This window comes from Denticeps clupeoides, chromosome 7, assembly GCF_900700375.1.
Source record: "Denticeps clupeoides chromosome 7, fDenClu1.1, whole genome shotgun sequence".
Classification (NCBI taxonomy): domain Eukaryota; kingdom Metazoa; phylum Chordata; class Actinopteri; order Clupeiformes; family Denticipitidae; genus Denticeps; species Denticeps clupeoides.
The window spans coordinates 12,644,194-12,661,229 of record NC_041713.1 but is presented as its reverse complement, the minus strand read 5'-3'; the positions used below and the strand labels follow the sequence as shown (position 1 = coordinate 12,661,229).

Here is a 17,036-nt window from a genome sequence, read left to right as displayed (position 1 = left end):
TAGCTCCTGAGGTAGATGGGTGGCCGTCTATGGTGCTCCGTTATTTGGGTGTGGTTCTGTGCTTCTTAAATAATGACCCCTGGCCACCCCCTAAATCCTCATTTTCCGAGGACCTGTTGCCACAGTACATTGAGCCCATAAGCTCTTTATGTCTCGAAGGTCAGTGTAAACATGTAGTTTGCCACCGTTTGACCCACAGTGGGGTTAAGGAACGGTCTCGGGTCCTTCTTTTACTGATAAGTCATAGAACCCTTATACTTTGCATTGTTTGTGATTTATGATCCTCATCAGACCAAATTAGGATTGAAAATGAACATGCCCTGTATTGGCAATTACACAGTGAGAAAAATGCCATTATATTCCTGCAGGAATTAAAGTGATCGGAGGGGTAAAGGAATTAACTGGGGAGGAATTTGGAGTCTACGTCAAAAGGATTTTGCCAGGTGGCCTTGCTTCAATCGATGGTAAGTTTTTATTTTTATACCCGACTGATTCTTGTCTGGTTCTTGTTCTGTGAATAATAAAAGTAAATGGGCCACCAGGTTGCCATACACACATACACAGCCAAAGGTCTCTTGATCCTTCAGCCAAGCCTCTACAAAGGATTGTAGGCGTTGCTTCGACTGATAAGTTCGGCCAATCATCTCTGAACAGTGGCTGTTTAATTGAATTGCTTTGTGATTTTGCACAGCTTTTTCCAATGACCGTAAATGGGCAGCAATTACATTATTATTAATCAAGGTTTCAAGCCAGAACAGCAGCAGCTTTGCCCTTTTCAGGGCATAAAAAACACAACATGCTGGAGACTCTCCACACAAATGATCAAAATCGTATTTTTTTTTTATTGTGGTGAATAAGAATCATTTTGTTTACTTCATAACCTGTTTAATATTCACTGGAGAAAATACATATGCCCCACTGAACTGCCGGCTGTGGTGGGTTTTTCGAGCAACAGCTTGTCCATCTCGCTGTGTGTACACTACCTCTGCTTAAGTCTCTCACGTGCTGAGGAGGGCTAAAGCTCCGTCCAGCAGGATTTACAGGCTCTTTGCTGCTCTGCAAGCCTTGTGAACTACTAGTTTGTGTTAACATTTCCTTTTTGATGGATAAAAACCGGAGAGACACAATTTTTAGTTCTGTTGTACATCTGTGTATTATTCATTTACATATGCATTTTTTATTCAAATTAACTAACATTGAGTAATTACAGGCTCAATCCCCCATGAGCAACATGGGGTTAACGGAAGTGGCAGGATTTGTAGGACTGGGAATCACACTTTTGAGCTGGTTGACAGTCCAGCTTGTTGAATGCAAGTCTAAAGTCACCTTGGTATCTTGCTTGCACCATATTCCACCCGTCATTCTTGTGTGTTGCTATGAGGAAATGCTGTGACATTGCTTTGTTGAGGAACACCACATAAATAAAACAAAGGTAGTCCTGACCCAGATTCATGGCTGACAGAGATCCCTCTGAGAGTTTAAATGAACGGGTTAAACGGCTGCACAGCCTTAGTCTATTGTGACTAATTAGATGCCTGTGAGAGCTCAGTTTTGCATCAGAAATGATTTCAGTTGTTCTAATTTAATCTTATAATTGTTGTCCAGGGCACCTACAGCCAGGAGACCAGATCTTAGAGGTGAATGGGGAGAGCTTGATAGGGGTCACAAGTGAAAGGTAACTAGCCCAAATGTTAAAAATGTTTAATATTTGGCATTTAATTAATGTATAATTCATGGTCACAATGGTTCATCTCTGTCCACATGTTAACACAATCACATGTTTATTTGCTTATAGGGCAGTGGACATTCTCAGAACTGCGTCTTCAACCAATCACATGCGCCTTCTTATTGCCAGGGATGAAGATGCCAGGTAACCAGCTGTGAATGGGACAGAAGTAATATGGATTCCTAATGGGGTTAGATGAACTTTTTCAAGTCATTTAAAACTTTTTTTTAGTATTAAACAATTATAATTTTAGTTTTAAACATTTTAAACATTTAGTTAAAGATTTTAGTTTCCCCACCGTCCACTTTACTAGATTTATGACCTTTTGTATTTAGTCTTGGGCTCATCCCTTTCCAAAGTGAGTTCCTATTAGCCCATGGTCTGAATAATTCAGGGTGAAATGAATAATTTTGTTCATAAACTAGATCTGACTGGGGGCTGGCAGTGCATGGAAGTTTCTTGGCCTTGCCTTCAAAGGGGGTCTGGCAGGCCTGCACTGGTTTTGGGTACCAGACCTGCAGCCACAGCCCTGAAGGCCTTCCCTACCACCGCACAGCCTCTGCCATTGGAAAAAAAAAAATCATACATGTAAAAAAAAAACCTGGTGCCAAACCAGTGACCTTTAACCTCTGTGCAACTGCCAGAAAAAATATGAGGGGTAGGTCTAAATGAAGTAAATAATAAAAACAGCCATCTTTTGATTTGTCAGTGGAGGGTGTGACATTTTATAGAAAACTGGCAGTATAGTCACTATATATATGGATTTTGTATAGTGCTTATTGATTAAATTTGGAATTTATATATATGATAATCATAAGTGTGTGATAACCATATCTAGTAAGTTTTGGGTCAGTTGAACAGAAGGGATCAGGTAAGAGGACGTGGGGCGCATTAGCGGCTGGCAGCTTGGAAGCGTGGTACGTGCTGTGGCTTCTATCTTTGGTAAGAGGAGGGCGTGAGGAGGGCAGACATGGCACCCACCTTAGAGTACTGAAACAGGAATGCAGTAGGCTTTGCAGGGCTAATCAAAGGGGCAGATTTGGCATCAGAAGACGAAAGTGAAAGTGAAGTGATTGTCATACACAGCAGCACAACACACGGCACCCGGGGAGCAGTGTGTGGGGACGGTGATTTGCTCAGTGGGAGCAAAATAGAAATGAAAATAGAAATGAAAAACAGAAATAGAAAATAGAAATGAAAAACAAATAACTAAAACTGTGCAAATATGAAAAAAGAAGCTCCATAAAGTGCAGAGTGCCAGTTCCAGAGGTTGTATCATAAACAGCTACAGGAGGGTGTACCATTTCCTTATGGCCTGGCCATAGAAGTTCCTTCTGAGCATCTCTAAATAGTCCACAATACTCCTAATGCATTTGCATGATTTCAGCAGATAGTTCAAGCAGTTCTTGCATCTCCTGAAGCATTCTGAAGTGCCTCTTCCATTCATGTGCTGCACACAGCAATATTCCATACCTGGAGATGATGCTTGGAGTCAAGACACATTGAACAGCATAAGAGTAAACGTCTCAGGTGGTAGCGATGATGCATTGGCATTGGCTTTTTGGACTGTGCTTGAATGTGTGTGGTGCATGTCAGATCCTCTGTGGAGAATGATGTCAGGTTCTCCACATCTATTATTTGAATATACATCCTGTTTTGATGGAGACACAACTCACCACCATGGTCTGACTGTGAGGAAGATGAAGGCCCAGACTCACAGACAGCTGTTTAGTCCCAGGTTCCCCAGCTTGGTGAACAGTCTGGTCTAAGATGTAGCCAATGAATTACAATGAGTAATGTTTCTCATCCACGTGGTTGAGGGTGATGGTGCCATCCACTTTGGATGGTCAGTAAAAAGGAGAGGCTTTGTGGAGCAGGAGATGGATCCTGTGACTTTTTTTGAGATCAAACACCTTTATGTCAAACAGATAACAGGCAACAGTAATCATTTAGGTTTATTGTACTGGGACATACTGAAATGCTTTTGACATTTGTGTGTGTGTGAGCAGGCAGTGCTTGGCTTTTGTTTCTGGTGAGAATAATGTTGTCTGTGTAGGTTAAAATGAGGCCACATTACACTAATGACTGTATGTCTATATTTAGATGTTCAGGTAGGTGTTGGAATGGGGAACAGGCATGGTACTTGTGATTCAGACACAGATTTAATCAGGGAGTCAGCTACAGGTTTATTTGGTTGTGCACCATTTCACGTGATAAACAGCTGATCCTGCAAGGCCCTGGATGGGCATGAATGAATGCTCGGTAAGGGGGGCCCCGCTCCGAGCGCTGCTATGCGGCAGGAAAGCAGACTGCGGGGAGTTTAAGCCGCCACTGTGATGAGATGAGCTCCTGGATCCCGCTGCTTTAATCTGCGCTCTGCGCCTTAACCAGTACACGTTGGCACTGGGGAGGGGCGAGGTTCGGGGAGGGGGGGATTAGTGACTCTGTACAGAGCTTTCTGGGCGGGGTGGGTCGCCCTTCCTCTGCCTCACACCAGCGATGAACAACCTGGACAGAGTCCGCAGAGGCCGAGATGACTCATGTGCCGGTCAGCTGTCAGAATGAAGTGGGCTGAGGTGGAGCCATGATCTCAACGTGTTGGTGGTTCTAATCTACTCTGACTGCACCAGCACCTTGTGTGACCTATTACACCACATACTTTTATTAAAATTGTATTCCTTTTATGTCCACCTCTTTGGTTTAATGTGTAATCTTATGCAGTGGCCTCATGATCTGGCTGTAGGTTGGACTGGATCCCACTCCACTGTTTACAGACAGATCAGATTGACTTAAGAAATGGCACACACTCACACATACACTGACTTACACACACACACACACACACACACACACACATACACATACAGTCTGACTCTGCCAGTGCAGAGTATATAACAAAACACACAGAGACTGTACCTGTACACAGAGGGAATTCCTGTCAGCTTGCGAAGTAGGCAGGCCTTCTGAGCCGTTGAATGGAAGTTTTATATGACCTACATCTGACAGTCTGAGGGGTTTGTTGGGAGATGGGACAGAGATGGAACAGAGTGCAAAAGGAAAACAGGACATTGCAGATAAAGCTGATGCTCTGGGGCTCTCAGAATACTGTGGCCACACGAAACAGGCCAGTTAAGGGAATTGCAGACAGGGAATGCTCCAGATCTTAGTATTTTTATGCGGTACGTTGATGTAAGAAATATGGTTTTATTAGAAATGTTTAAATGTAAGTCTACAATTGTAGTTCTCGAGAAATACAAAAAAAAGTTTACCTAACAAAAAATTGAGCCAATGTAAATACAAGTGAACTGAAAAACAGTGGCATGAAAACAGTTGTGTAATGACGAATAGACTGATTATGTATGAGTTATTTGAATCAGTTTTGCTGTGATGTGATGAAAACAGACCTTTTAGGGGGTATTCTTTCCATTAATTTTATTCTGATATGTTTGCTTTGTTTTCAATGAAAAACCCATTGAACTTGCCTGTTGTTTGCATAATGCATTATGCTGTTTAAAAGTAATAGGTGCTTTTAAAATGTTATATGAAAATATACTCAGTGCATAGACTGTAAAATATTCTTATACATTGTTTCTTCTTTTTTAGGAGAGAATTTGCTGAACTTATTGAAAAATACGGCTCCAACAGCAGCACAGGTTCAACACGCAATTCGCCTATTCAGCATGGTATGTGCTATGTTGGCTGCCATGTTGCACCCCACTCACAGACAATTATACATGCACTCAAATATGAGCTAATAAAATGTGATTGAAAAAAATACCACAATGTGTTTATGCACAAAAGGACTTTTTTACTGACTACAGTCTGTAATGCTTAAAACTTGGGAGGTGAAATAAATCGGCCTTAGAAAATGGCTTATGACAGCATACTTGTCCGTTATGCAACTGGAAACATCTGTTTCAGCCGCAGGAAAGGAGTTCCTGCACTGGCAGAAGTGTTTAAGCGCACACACACACACACACACACACACACACACAGCCAGAGATTTGGTTGTATGCTGTTCTCACTATAAGTATGGACTACTCTTATCTACCCCACCATAGATATAGATTGAAGTTATTTATTTTTATGTTCAATTATCAAATGTAAATGTCATAATCTGTAGATAAAATTGTAATGTCACAGTAAGCTTTGCATGCTTAAAATGTTTGGAGAAGCTAGAAAAGTAAAAAATTATGTTATTTCAGTATTCAAAATTAAAAGGTCTATTAGTAACTAGTTATTACATATTTTTGTTGTAACTAACAGTTTAATACATTTAGAAAAACACTAAAAGAGATTTGCTCTATTACCTTTAAAGCAAGAGGGTGTTAGTAGCTCTTCTTATCACGATATGTAATATGAGTCTATAATGCAGTGGATAATTGGCTGTTTTAAGAAATTGTTATGCTCTACAAATGTATGGAAAGGGGCTTCTACATTTGAGCTGCATACTGAACAATGTAGGAGAATAAAATTAATCTCAAAAGACCTGTATTTTGGTTGCATCCACTTTGGTCATTGTATTATGCATAATTTACAGATTATAATGGATACCGAAAGTGAAGTGATTTTCATTATACACAGCAAGCACAGAACACAAAGATGTGGGCAGCCATGAAAGGTGCCTGGGTAGCTGTGTGTGGGGATGGTACTTTGCTCAGTGGCAGTTTGGGCTTCAAACTGGCAACCTTCCGATTACAGGTCTACTTCCTTACCCACTAGGCCACCACTGCCCCAAAATCTGTACAGCACTTGGAAGTAGTTTGAATGTTATTGCAAAAAAAAGACGTCTACAGTAAATTGTGATAAAAAGCTGGTCAAATCAGGCCGTTACGTCATTTACCCATCTCTGATCAGCTAATAAATGATTAAATGAGTTTGCACAATGCCATAATTAATTCTTTAGGCATATGTAGCTTGTTATTTGGTGACATAAGTATGTACTGACTATTTCAATGCTTTATTATCTTTGTAAAAGTAGGCAGATACCTAGACAGCACATCATCTGGCTCATCATCCAGATCGCAGAGTCCACTATTGCTCAGTCCGGCTGGATCTCAGAGTACTTACAACAACACAGGGCCCTTGTTGCGCTCCCTCAGGTACAGCACAATAACACCACACACCCTGCTCACACACACTCTCAAGCACAACATTCAACCTGTTTACTAAATTACATGAACTACACTCAGATTGACTTGGGGTGATATTCATTTTGTGTGTGTGTGTGTGTGTGTGTGTACCTTCAGTCACCCAGGTGAAGGAGTTATTCAGCTGATCTCTTTGGCACGTTCCTGCAGTCTGGGCATCACCATTGGTGGAGGCTGCAATAGACCTGATGGCCCAGCAGTTTACATCCAGGAGGTGCTGTCGGGAGGAGACTGTCACCGGGTGAGACAGATAGAGAGAGGAGACAGGTCACCAGAGTGATCTGTTTGATTGTAATACAGATAAAAGACATTTTGAAAATTTGAGATAAGTTTCTGAGGATCTCTAAGTAAAAAACTATCAATGACTATCCAGTCACCCTTCCCAATTTTCTGACTTTTTGTGTTTGCCACTGGACATCTTTTAACTGACAAGAACTATAGCTTTCACCATACTTACTGTCCAAAACTCACAATGCATCAGGGTTTTGTACAGACTGCATCCCTGCCATTGTTTGTATTGACTTAAGGCAGAAATATACTTGCTTTGAGCTACAAATGCGTATCCATACACAGTTTCATTATTAACATATGTACTGATATACTTGCGTCTGTTCTGTGCATTGCAATCTGTAGTGTGTACTCCGTACCACCAGGGCTCAGTGTCAGTGACCTTTACAAATAGTGAGTAGTCATAAGAAATTGAGAAATGGCTGGTGTTCATGTTTCATGAAATACTCATGAGTTGGACTTCATTGATTTGTAGACTTCTTTAGAACTGGTTCTTTAGAACTGGTTCCATTTTATGACTAGCTCTCAGAACCCATGCTGAAGAAAAACTAGTTGGTGTAGAAGGGGCATTACATTTACATTTACAGCATTTATCAGACGCCCTTATCCAGAGAGACTTATAATCAGTAGTTACAGGGACAGTCCCCCCCTGGAGACACTCAGGGTTAAGTGTCTTGCTCAGGGACACAATGGTAGTAAGTGGGATGTGAACCTGGGTCTTCTGCTTCATAGGCGAGTGTGTTACCCACTAGGCTACTACCACGTCATGAACTCTGACATGATTTATCCTGAATTTGTTGGTAGTGCAGCTCAATGTTGATCTTAAAACAAAAGAGTTTGTCTTTGTATCATCAGGTAAGTGCACTCTAAACTAGTAATCTGTCTGGGGATTAGTCACCTGCTTGCCATACCGGTTATTTCACGTTCTGATTTCCCAATAAGGAAGACAGAGCTGCAGCAGACACTCATTCTAGAAAATGCAGAGGGCATCACTAGCCCTCTCTGGGATATGAGAACCACAGAGGAAATCCGTACTTGTCATTTAGCTGGGCTTGGTGGCGAGGGCCAGACCGGGCAGGGCACTTTGCTGAAAATTTGACATCCGATCCAGTTCATATTGTGTGACAAATGCTGACTGGGCATATTTTACAGGGGATACCTGTACGGCTGCTGAGATCTGAGCCCTCCTCGATCAGACGGATCACTGTGTTCTCAGTTGAATGCAGAATGGGAAAATCCTGCTCTGACAATGAATTTTGGTTAATATAACCTTTGGATTATGTAACCGTTTATTCAGATCCGGCAATGGAAGACCTTGGAGGACCTTATAATAGCATTGAGATCCTGCATGTGGAGTTATCAGCGCTAAAAAGGATTCTTTGTGCTTGTCATTTTTCTGAGTAAGCTCCCTGTCAGTGACGGAGACATGTGTGTCGGCTGCCGCTTTCACTGTTTATGGAAAACATGTAGCCAAAGGCTGTTAATCCTATAGGCCTATATAATTTCTAGAGCATTTCCGCGGATGTCCCCAGATAGGAATACCCTGACACAGTTATGGGGTATTTAGTGAAAGAGAGCAGAAAACGACCAGGCAGGGTGACTTTTCCACGAGGCGTCTGCTCTCTTCTGGCACGCAGAAGGCTGCGGGTCATATTCCTGCTGATGCGCTGGCGGTGCCATTGAAAGGTGCCTCCTCTTCATTTTTTTGCATGTGTTGTGAATTGTTGGGTATCAGCAGCATTGCTGATATTTTTTTCTCTTTGTTCCAGGACGGCCGCTTGAGACCAGGGGACCAGCTTATTGCCATTAACAAGGAGTCCTTGATAGGGGTGACCCATGAAGAGGCGAAAAGTGTACTCAACAAAGTCAAATTTAGGTTGGCAGTGTGTCTATTCCTTATTAAAAAACTATTACTTAATTTTATTCTTCCTCGACCTTTCATTTTGGAATTGATGGGCCAGATTTCCACAACACTATATATGGCTATGTATTTATCTCTTCTGGATTTATTGAAAAAAAAATTCTGGCACTCAGAAATAATGATTTAAAGTTTTCATGATTTAAAGTTTTAAAGTGTAAACTAAGAGTAAAATAAGTTTCATAGAAGGACATTTGTTCATTCAGGATGTTTAAATTGATTTTTGTTTTTTTCCCAGTCAAGATGGGGTCATAGAGGTTGCCTTTATCCCTGGGAAAGGCACATTTCCGAGCAGCACCTCCCTACACAATGGGGTTCAGAGAGGAGTGGGAAATGGCTACAGCTGCAGCCGATTAAAAGTCCATGCCAGGCCAGCTGAGGTGAGGCAGTGGCTGGATAACTTTCATTCATGAAAGTGACGGCATGACTGGGTCCAGTGGCTTATATGCGTGTCAACTCTCTACCAGATTCGACCAGAGGAACCTTCTCCAGTGCCTTCATCCTCTCCTGATATCTGTCCTCCAGACATCCATGTGCCAGGTAGAACACCACTTGTCCATTTTTTTTACTTAGTTACTTAGTTTACGAATTTTGTTTCACTGTCATTTAATACATTCTATAATATTATAATATTCAGTTTAAGTAGAATTCACACAACATGTTAGACAACTTGCAAATGTGGTTCAGCAGTTGGCAGTCATTTGACATTGCAGTGTGGCCAGAGGGGGGTGGTGATGGCCAATTAAGTTTCCAGAAGATGGTCAGAATTTATGGTCCGCGGCCGTCCAGCCTCTTGACCCAGTTTCCCGATGCACAAGAGACTTTTCTCCTCAAATGACATTAACCAGTGCTCTCAAAACCATTTAAAATATCAAAGCATATTTAACAATATTATTATGTTCTATATGGTCACTGCAGTAACAAAACGTTTTCTGTGTTTTTGTCCCCCGGGGTTTAAGAACATTAAAGTAGATCTCTGTGGTATTTTGATTGCCAAATTATTTTGAACTTTAATAACACTTCCTAAATCCTGCAAAAATGACCATTTTGTAGCGGATCAATGGGTGGTACAGTATCTTCTCAGCCAAATTTGTGTAAAGAGCACACATATTTAATATGGTACTGAGACGTCCGCATTAAAGCATTTACACCTTGTTTTTGATGAAGTCACATGCAGAGATACTAAATTATCCACCTCTTCTCAGAAACAGGATTCCTCACCAAAAGCAATTATACTTTTGGGAGGAGCAGAGAAAGAGAGTGAGATTGAGGATTAGTCAAGAGTGGTGGTTGGAATTTAATCAACGCCCGGTTGAGAAAAAAAAAAAACCTATAATAATCTCAGTCTTGTCCCAGGATCCAGTCGAACATTTTTAGCGTTAAATTCTCAGATCTGACTCTCGTAGATTGAAAATAATGAAGCGCGCTTTCATCTTCTGTTAGATAGTGCTCTTATCGTCCACTGCGGCAGCAGCAAGGCTGTTTGGGATATGGGTTTTCTAATCTACTTTCACTGCTTTAAAAGAGATAGCATGTTGCTATAGAAACCACCCATTTTTTAAAAGCCAATTAAGCTTTGGGGTTTTTGCGATGCTGTGATCTTAGTGCTTCGGTAGGAAAAAATGTACAGATTCTGTATGTAATATCTGGGACAAGACATATCAAACAGAAACCCTATGGCCTTGGTAATGTGCTGCTGCTGGAATTTCAGATATCATTGGTCTAATTGCTAAGACACAAGGCAAAGTACGGCTTACCTGCCCTTTTGTTACGACTGAGTGCTAAAGATTAAGGCAAATCAGTTTAGCCATTCTGTAGAAGGACTTGGTTAGTAAGCCTGTCTGACTCGGTCTTGAACCTTGAGGTTCACTGTGGACAATGCCAAATGGCAGCAGTCACTTAGGCTCTCTTGACAATCCAGAAGACTTAAAACACTTTAGCCTGCATGTGTGAGTCTTATTATGTAATAAGATTGGTCAATTATGTGAGATCCAAGATATGTGGTAACAACATAATGTTATTAGGAATTATGGGTCATGATAGTGTTGATGGGTCATAATAGTATTGTACTTTCGTGTTTAGTTTTTTTTTGTTTAACCATATAACGTCCCTTTTAAGACCAAAAATACCACAATCTGGTGTTCCGATTAGGAATACCCAGAATAAAACATTCTGTGAACAGCAAGAGTAATAGCTATTACCGGAACCCAAAGACAAGATCATTTACCATTTAAGAAACTGACATTGAAGTTGCAGTGTAATTTTGCAAAACCAATGACAAACCTGTTTAAATCCTATGTCTGTCACTGGTGTGGAAATTCAATGTGAGGAAATTTTGTGTCTTTTTGTTTTTGATCAGTGGGATATTCTCCACTCTCTTAACCCTGGCACATGGTGCCCAGACAGAGGCTGACTAATCCACTATCAATTGTTTCATGTTCACCTATTTTGGCGTGCACTTCCGCTCGGGGTGTGCCATCTCCTTGTAGGAGGCTCAGTGCTTTTTTTCCCGTACCGCAGCTTCTATGAAACCGCTCTACACCTCTGTGATTGTAATCCCATTTCCTGGGAAGATGTGAAGTTGTTTCTTGTGAAGTATCAGATCACAATCACAGCGGCTTTATAGCCTATGGTCTCCCGGGTGTGAGTTTACTGATGAGAAGAGGAAATCACAGATAATAAATCAGATTGATCTGGGCAAGCCTTTTGTTATTAATATTTTTAATTAAAGTTCTTTTGAGTTCAAGTGACCTTTGAGTACTTGACATACTACATTGTATCAAAAAGGTACTTTTAACATTTAATTTATGTTTTCTTTCTATAATTTAGTTTTTTTAATTGTTCGTACATTGCAGAGACAAAAAGTTGAAGAAATTTGGAAGATCCCTTTAAGACATGTTTTTATTTCGGTGTTGTGGACTCCCGGGGGGAGGATTTCCCACTAATATTCCCAGTGAATGAGTGATTAAAGAAGAAACTATGACAAGTGTAGAGAGAAAGTGTTAAAGTAATTTCTTGTTAGTTTTCCTGGCTGGTCTGAGCTTCTTTGTGGAATGAGAGTAAAATATCTGCTTGTTTGTCATTAATCAGGATTTGGGAAAGAAGGGCCGGAACTGTCACTGCCACCTGTTTCCTGCAGCGAGGATGAATTGGCCTCCTGCTGAGGTGGACCGATGTATTAGCCAGAGCAGGGATGGAGGGGTCAGCATCAGGGGGATGGAGAGGCTAAGTGAGAAGGGCATGATGATGCTAGCTGTACTACACAACTTGAGAAAGTTAAATCCCTTAGAGGTACATTGCCTGGGGTGGATTGGGGTGGGGTGAATGAGCTAATGTTCCTCTCTGCAGTTGAGGCTCCTGATAGACAGGAAGGAAAGCTGCTTATGGACCCAAACATTCTCAAAAGTTTAACAGTTTAATACGTCTTTCACTCTGTGTTTATGTTCTTCCTTACTTTTTTCACTCCTCTTCTCATTTGCATTCAATGACAAAATGTTAGATTTAACGTTAATGAGGTTTTCAATACCATTCGTTTGTTCCCATGTTTGCACATTTTAGGTTCTTCCACAACACAGAGAACAGCCATTGCAACCAAGCCCAAGATATCTTTGGACCCTCACACACGCCTGAAGTCAGAAAAACTTGACTTGGTGAGTTCTTTTACAGACATTTGATACAAACATGCCTCTTTATGTCAACTTCAGTAAGAATAAGAACTAAACAAGGAATGACTGATTGTATAATGTTTCATTGTGCTTCAGTCATAAATGTCTTGTAAGACCTACCACTCCACATTTGCAATATACAGCAGGTTAGCATTTAGACTCATCACCTTGAGCCATTTTGTGTGGAGTTTGCATACGCTCCCCGTGTGGCACGGATTTGTCCCACCGTCCAAAGGCATGACCATCAGGTGAACTGGTGACTCCATAGGTGTTAGTGAAAGGTGTGTGTGTGTGTCAGGTACCTTGCCAATCACAGTCACAAATCATGTGCAAAATATCTCAGTCCTTTCCAATCAGCCTATTTATTTATGTCCAAATCGTATTAGAACCACTCTACTCCACAGCTTGGGTCTATATCCCAGCTCTCCTTATCTCTGGATTAGGTTAACCTTGACGGGAGAAGATACTGTAAAGTGAATTAGAGTTCATCTTTGCGTGTGTTGAGTGTGGAGCCCAGCGAGGTTTCGTGTGGCCAGTTTGCACGCACAGTTGCATGCTGCAGCGGTAGCGTGGCAGATACCCCTGTCATTCGCCTCGTACTCCCGCTGGTTCTGTATGCTCTTTGTCATGATGCAGTTGTTTAGCAGTGATTGAATCTAATCCCCCTGATCCTGAGGCTGACCCTAATCTACCATCACATTAATAGGATTAGGTGTCGGTGGAAGAGAGCACTTTAATGTTGAGCACAGACACAATGCGTACAATATATATTTATCCACACAGGCCGTAAGAAAATAAGTGGAGAAGCGGAGTGAGAGCATATTAATGGGGTGGGTGGTCTAAAGGCCTCCACTGCAATGTGGGTTAATGAAAATTTCGATGATTGTGTTGTTGCTGTTGCATATTCACAACTGTCCACATTTCTTACAAAGTGCTTAATGCATTAATTAGCTTCAATCAGTGAGGCAGGTGTTTCAGACTGTCACTGTCACACTGCCCCCTAGTGTTTACAGACGAGCCATGAAAAATAAAGACTAGAAAAAATACCCACTGATGCCCACAATTTATGCTAAGTGGATGACGCTAAGTGTTGCTGGACCCTCAGGCCCTCTCCTACCTGGGACTGGACATCTGTGAGGAGAAGAGGAGGAAGCTCAGAGAGAGCCTCACCACAGACCCACAGGGAACTGTGTCATATGGAGGTAAGAATACTAGGAACAGTATTCAGGGCAAAAACCATCTATAGTGCAAGAAACTGACTTCTAACTGATGAAACAAGTAAAAAATAAAATTTGGAATCGACACAGCTACTCTTTTATGTATTTTTCTTTGACCATTGTGACACTGTAGAACATAAAAGCTATGAAATAACATGTGAATTGTGTAGTTAAAATAAAAATTTAAACCAAACAAAATGGTTTCATATTTTAGGCTCTTCAATAAAATGTTTGTTGGCTGCTTTTCGTTCACTCACATTAATGATCATCTCATGAAGCTACTCATGATGATGGCAGCAGTGTGCAAAGTAGCCACGTGTAGCAGTGACTGAAGAATTTCCTTTGTTAGAGTCTGTCTGACAAATACTTATTGTAAAGTATTTGCTGGTGTCTTCCTCCTGTAAGTCGCAAAATAAAGTAAAGTAAACTAAATATTCATTGAAGTTTTCAAAAAATGTAGGGTCATCATTTGCCTTTTCAAGAGCGTTGAGCAGCAATTCTTATTGCTAGACCTTCAATACTCACATGTATTTATTTTATATATAGTGTATCATTGCTGAAAAAAGAGGTGATGTCTGAGCTACATAGCAAAAATCCATTCCCTTGTAAGCCTATGAATAACCATGACCATGAGAGATTCAGAGGTCACGGGAGTCTATTTTCTGGGTATCTGTTACGTAGGTCACGGTGTTGTATAAATGACCCTGTACCTGGAAAGGTCTCACTGCAGAGAAATTATGCTGGTGCACAGACTCAAACACATGTGCTTCTGTTACTAATGTGTCAGACTTTGTGGAGGCCACACGCACAGTGTTCCCAGAGAAGCTGGAGGAGGCCGGACTGACTCAGGGGCCATTCATGTTCTCCTATCATGAAGCTGCTAGTCTTATGGACACCTCTGCCTTCCACTCCCCAGTGAGTCTCCATCTCTCTCTTGAAACTTTGCTTCTTCTTGTTTGACTTCATTCTGTCTCCTCACAAGTCCCCTTGCTTGACATTGAAACTTGATGAGCTTTGTGAAATGTTTTTCTGCTGCATAAGGGAATTATCAAAGCTGTCTTTAAAAGCTTAAACTTTAAATGGCCATGGAGTCCCTTTCGAATGCTTGACATGAGCGGGGAGGTTTTTTTGATCCGTGTATTCAAACTGAAAAAAGGGCTTATAATCACAATTTTTTAAAGTACTTCATTTCCTGGTAGAGAATGTGTCTGCTGTGTCGTGGTTGGACTTTGATGGCTGTTTGTGCTCTGCAGACGTATGAGTCTGAATGCAGCTACAGCAGTGAGGAGTTGGAGCAGTTTCAGACCGAGGTCAAACAGCTTCAGGTCCAAATGAAGCAGCTCAAGGTGAACTATGCAGACATGATTTGTCTGTCTGTTTGTTTGTCTGTCAAATATATGAAGAGATTCAAGACTTTGCGTGTCCAATGTGTCATTTGATAATAAAAGTGATTTCAAGTTTTTGTCATTGTGATACACAGCTAGCACAGCTTATGGTGCACACAATAAAATGTGTCAGCTCCATTTAACCTATCACCATTTTGTGAGAAGTGGGTGGCCATGAAAGGAGCAGTGTGTGGTGACCGTGATGGTTTGGGATTGGAACTTTCAGTTATGAGTCTGCTTCCTTACCCGCTAGGCCACCATTGCCCCCACCACTGAATTCAGTTTAAAGCAGGGAAGCTTGAAACATTCACTGATCAGCCACTGACAGGTGAAGTGGACAACACTGACTATCTAGTTACAATGGCAGTAGGAGGGACACACGAGCGAACTATTTGTCCTACATGTTCATGTGTTGGAAGCAGAAAAAATGGGCAAGTGTAAGGATTTGAGTAGGGTGGTAGTAGCCTAGTGGGTAACACACTCGCCTATGAACCAGAAGACCCGGGTTCAAATCCCACTTAATACCATTGTGTCCCGGAACAAGACACTTAACCCTAAGTTGCTCCAGGGGGGGACTGTCCCTGTAACTACTGATTGTAAGTCGCTCTGGATAAGGGCGTCTGATATATGCTGTAAATGTAAATGTAAATGAGTGACTTTGACAAGACGCACTTGTGGCATGTTCCTAGTCTTCAGTGGTCAGGACCTCCTAAATGTGGTCTATGCAAGGACAACTGGAGGCAGTGTGGTGCTTTGGAAATCTTTAGCCCTGCATTCATATGGATTTAACTTTGACAAACATTGTTGCTGAACAAGTGCACCCCTGTCGTGGAAACAGTGTTCCCTGATGGCAGTGCCCTCTATCAGCAGGATAATGCACAGTGACACTCAAACCAGGCATGTTTTGAGGAACACAATGAGTTTGAGATTTTGACTTGGCCTCCATATTCATCAGATCCCAATCCGATCGGGCATCTGTTGGATTTTCTGGAAAAAACCTCATCTGATCCATAGAGACACTACCTTGTAACATAGAGTACTGGTACTGACATGCTACTGACAGCCTGATGCCAGATAGCACAGGATATCTTCAGACGTCTCATCGGGTCCATGCCTCAGCAGGCCAGGGCTGTTTTAGTGGCACAAAAAGTGGGGACGTACTGAATATTAGGCAGGTGGTGTTAATGTTATGACTGATCGGTTTATGTTCACACATATCAGCTCAACTGGAAAGTTTGCATAATCGTTTAATTCACATGGGACACAAAATTAGACATGAAAAGAGTTCTGTGTCTGTTAATGAATTGGACAGGGTTTGTGTATGGAAATGAAGTTTCATAATTTTCCTAGGTGCTACTCAAGGACACAGAACACAGCAAGAAGTCACTGGAGGAGGAGCTTCAGAAGACCAGCGAGGTGACTGACCCAGGAGATGCTGCACAGATACACTATTCCTGTAGCTCACCTTGTGTGTATAGCTGGAGGCTGTAGCCCAGCTGTTGACCCTGGCTAGCATGCCTGAACCCATCCTACCAACACAACACACACATTCCACAGCCATGTCACCATGTTATGCTACTGCTAGGCTTGCACAAATGTGACCAGGTGAAATTAAAGTAAAATACAGGCCTACAATCTGTAACTGGGCACCTTTTAAGCATAGCTATAAGATTTGTGTACATAATGT

General features: G+C 41.6%; 1 protein-coding gene across 3 annotated transcripts in view; it reads left to right on the top strand.

The window, feature by feature from the left end:
- LOC114793499 (syntaxin-binding protein 4) overlaps positions 1-17,036 on the top strand; it is a 40,940-nt gene that overhangs the window by 19,507 nt on the left and 4,397 nt on the right. For all 3 annotated transcript variants that reach the window (XM_028985319.1, XM_028985318.1, XM_028985317.1), the window contains 14 exons: positions 369-464; positions 1,606-1,675; positions 1,796-1,870; positions 5,330-5,409; positions 6,705-6,828; positions 6,976-7,117; positions 8,934-9,040; positions 9,321-9,462; positions 9,550-9,622; positions 12,641-12,732; positions 13,853-13,949; positions 14,752-14,879; positions 15,218-15,310; positions 16,700-16,765. In XM_028985319.1, coding sequence (XP_028841152.1) covers positions 369-464; positions 1,606-1,675; positions 1,796-1,870; positions 5,330-5,409; positions 6,705-6,828; positions 6,976-7,117; positions 8,934-9,040; positions 9,321-9,462; positions 9,550-9,622; positions 12,641-12,732; positions 13,853-13,949; positions 14,752-14,879; positions 15,218-15,310; positions 16,700-16,765 — 1,385 coding nt within the window. The remainder of the gene's footprint in view (positions 1-368; positions 465-1,605; positions 1,676-1,795; positions 1,871-5,329; positions 5,410-6,704; positions 6,829-6,975; positions 7,118-8,933; positions 9,041-9,320; positions 9,463-9,549; positions 9,623-12,640; positions 12,733-13,852; positions 13,950-14,751; positions 14,880-15,217; positions 15,311-16,699; positions 16,766-17,036) is intronic.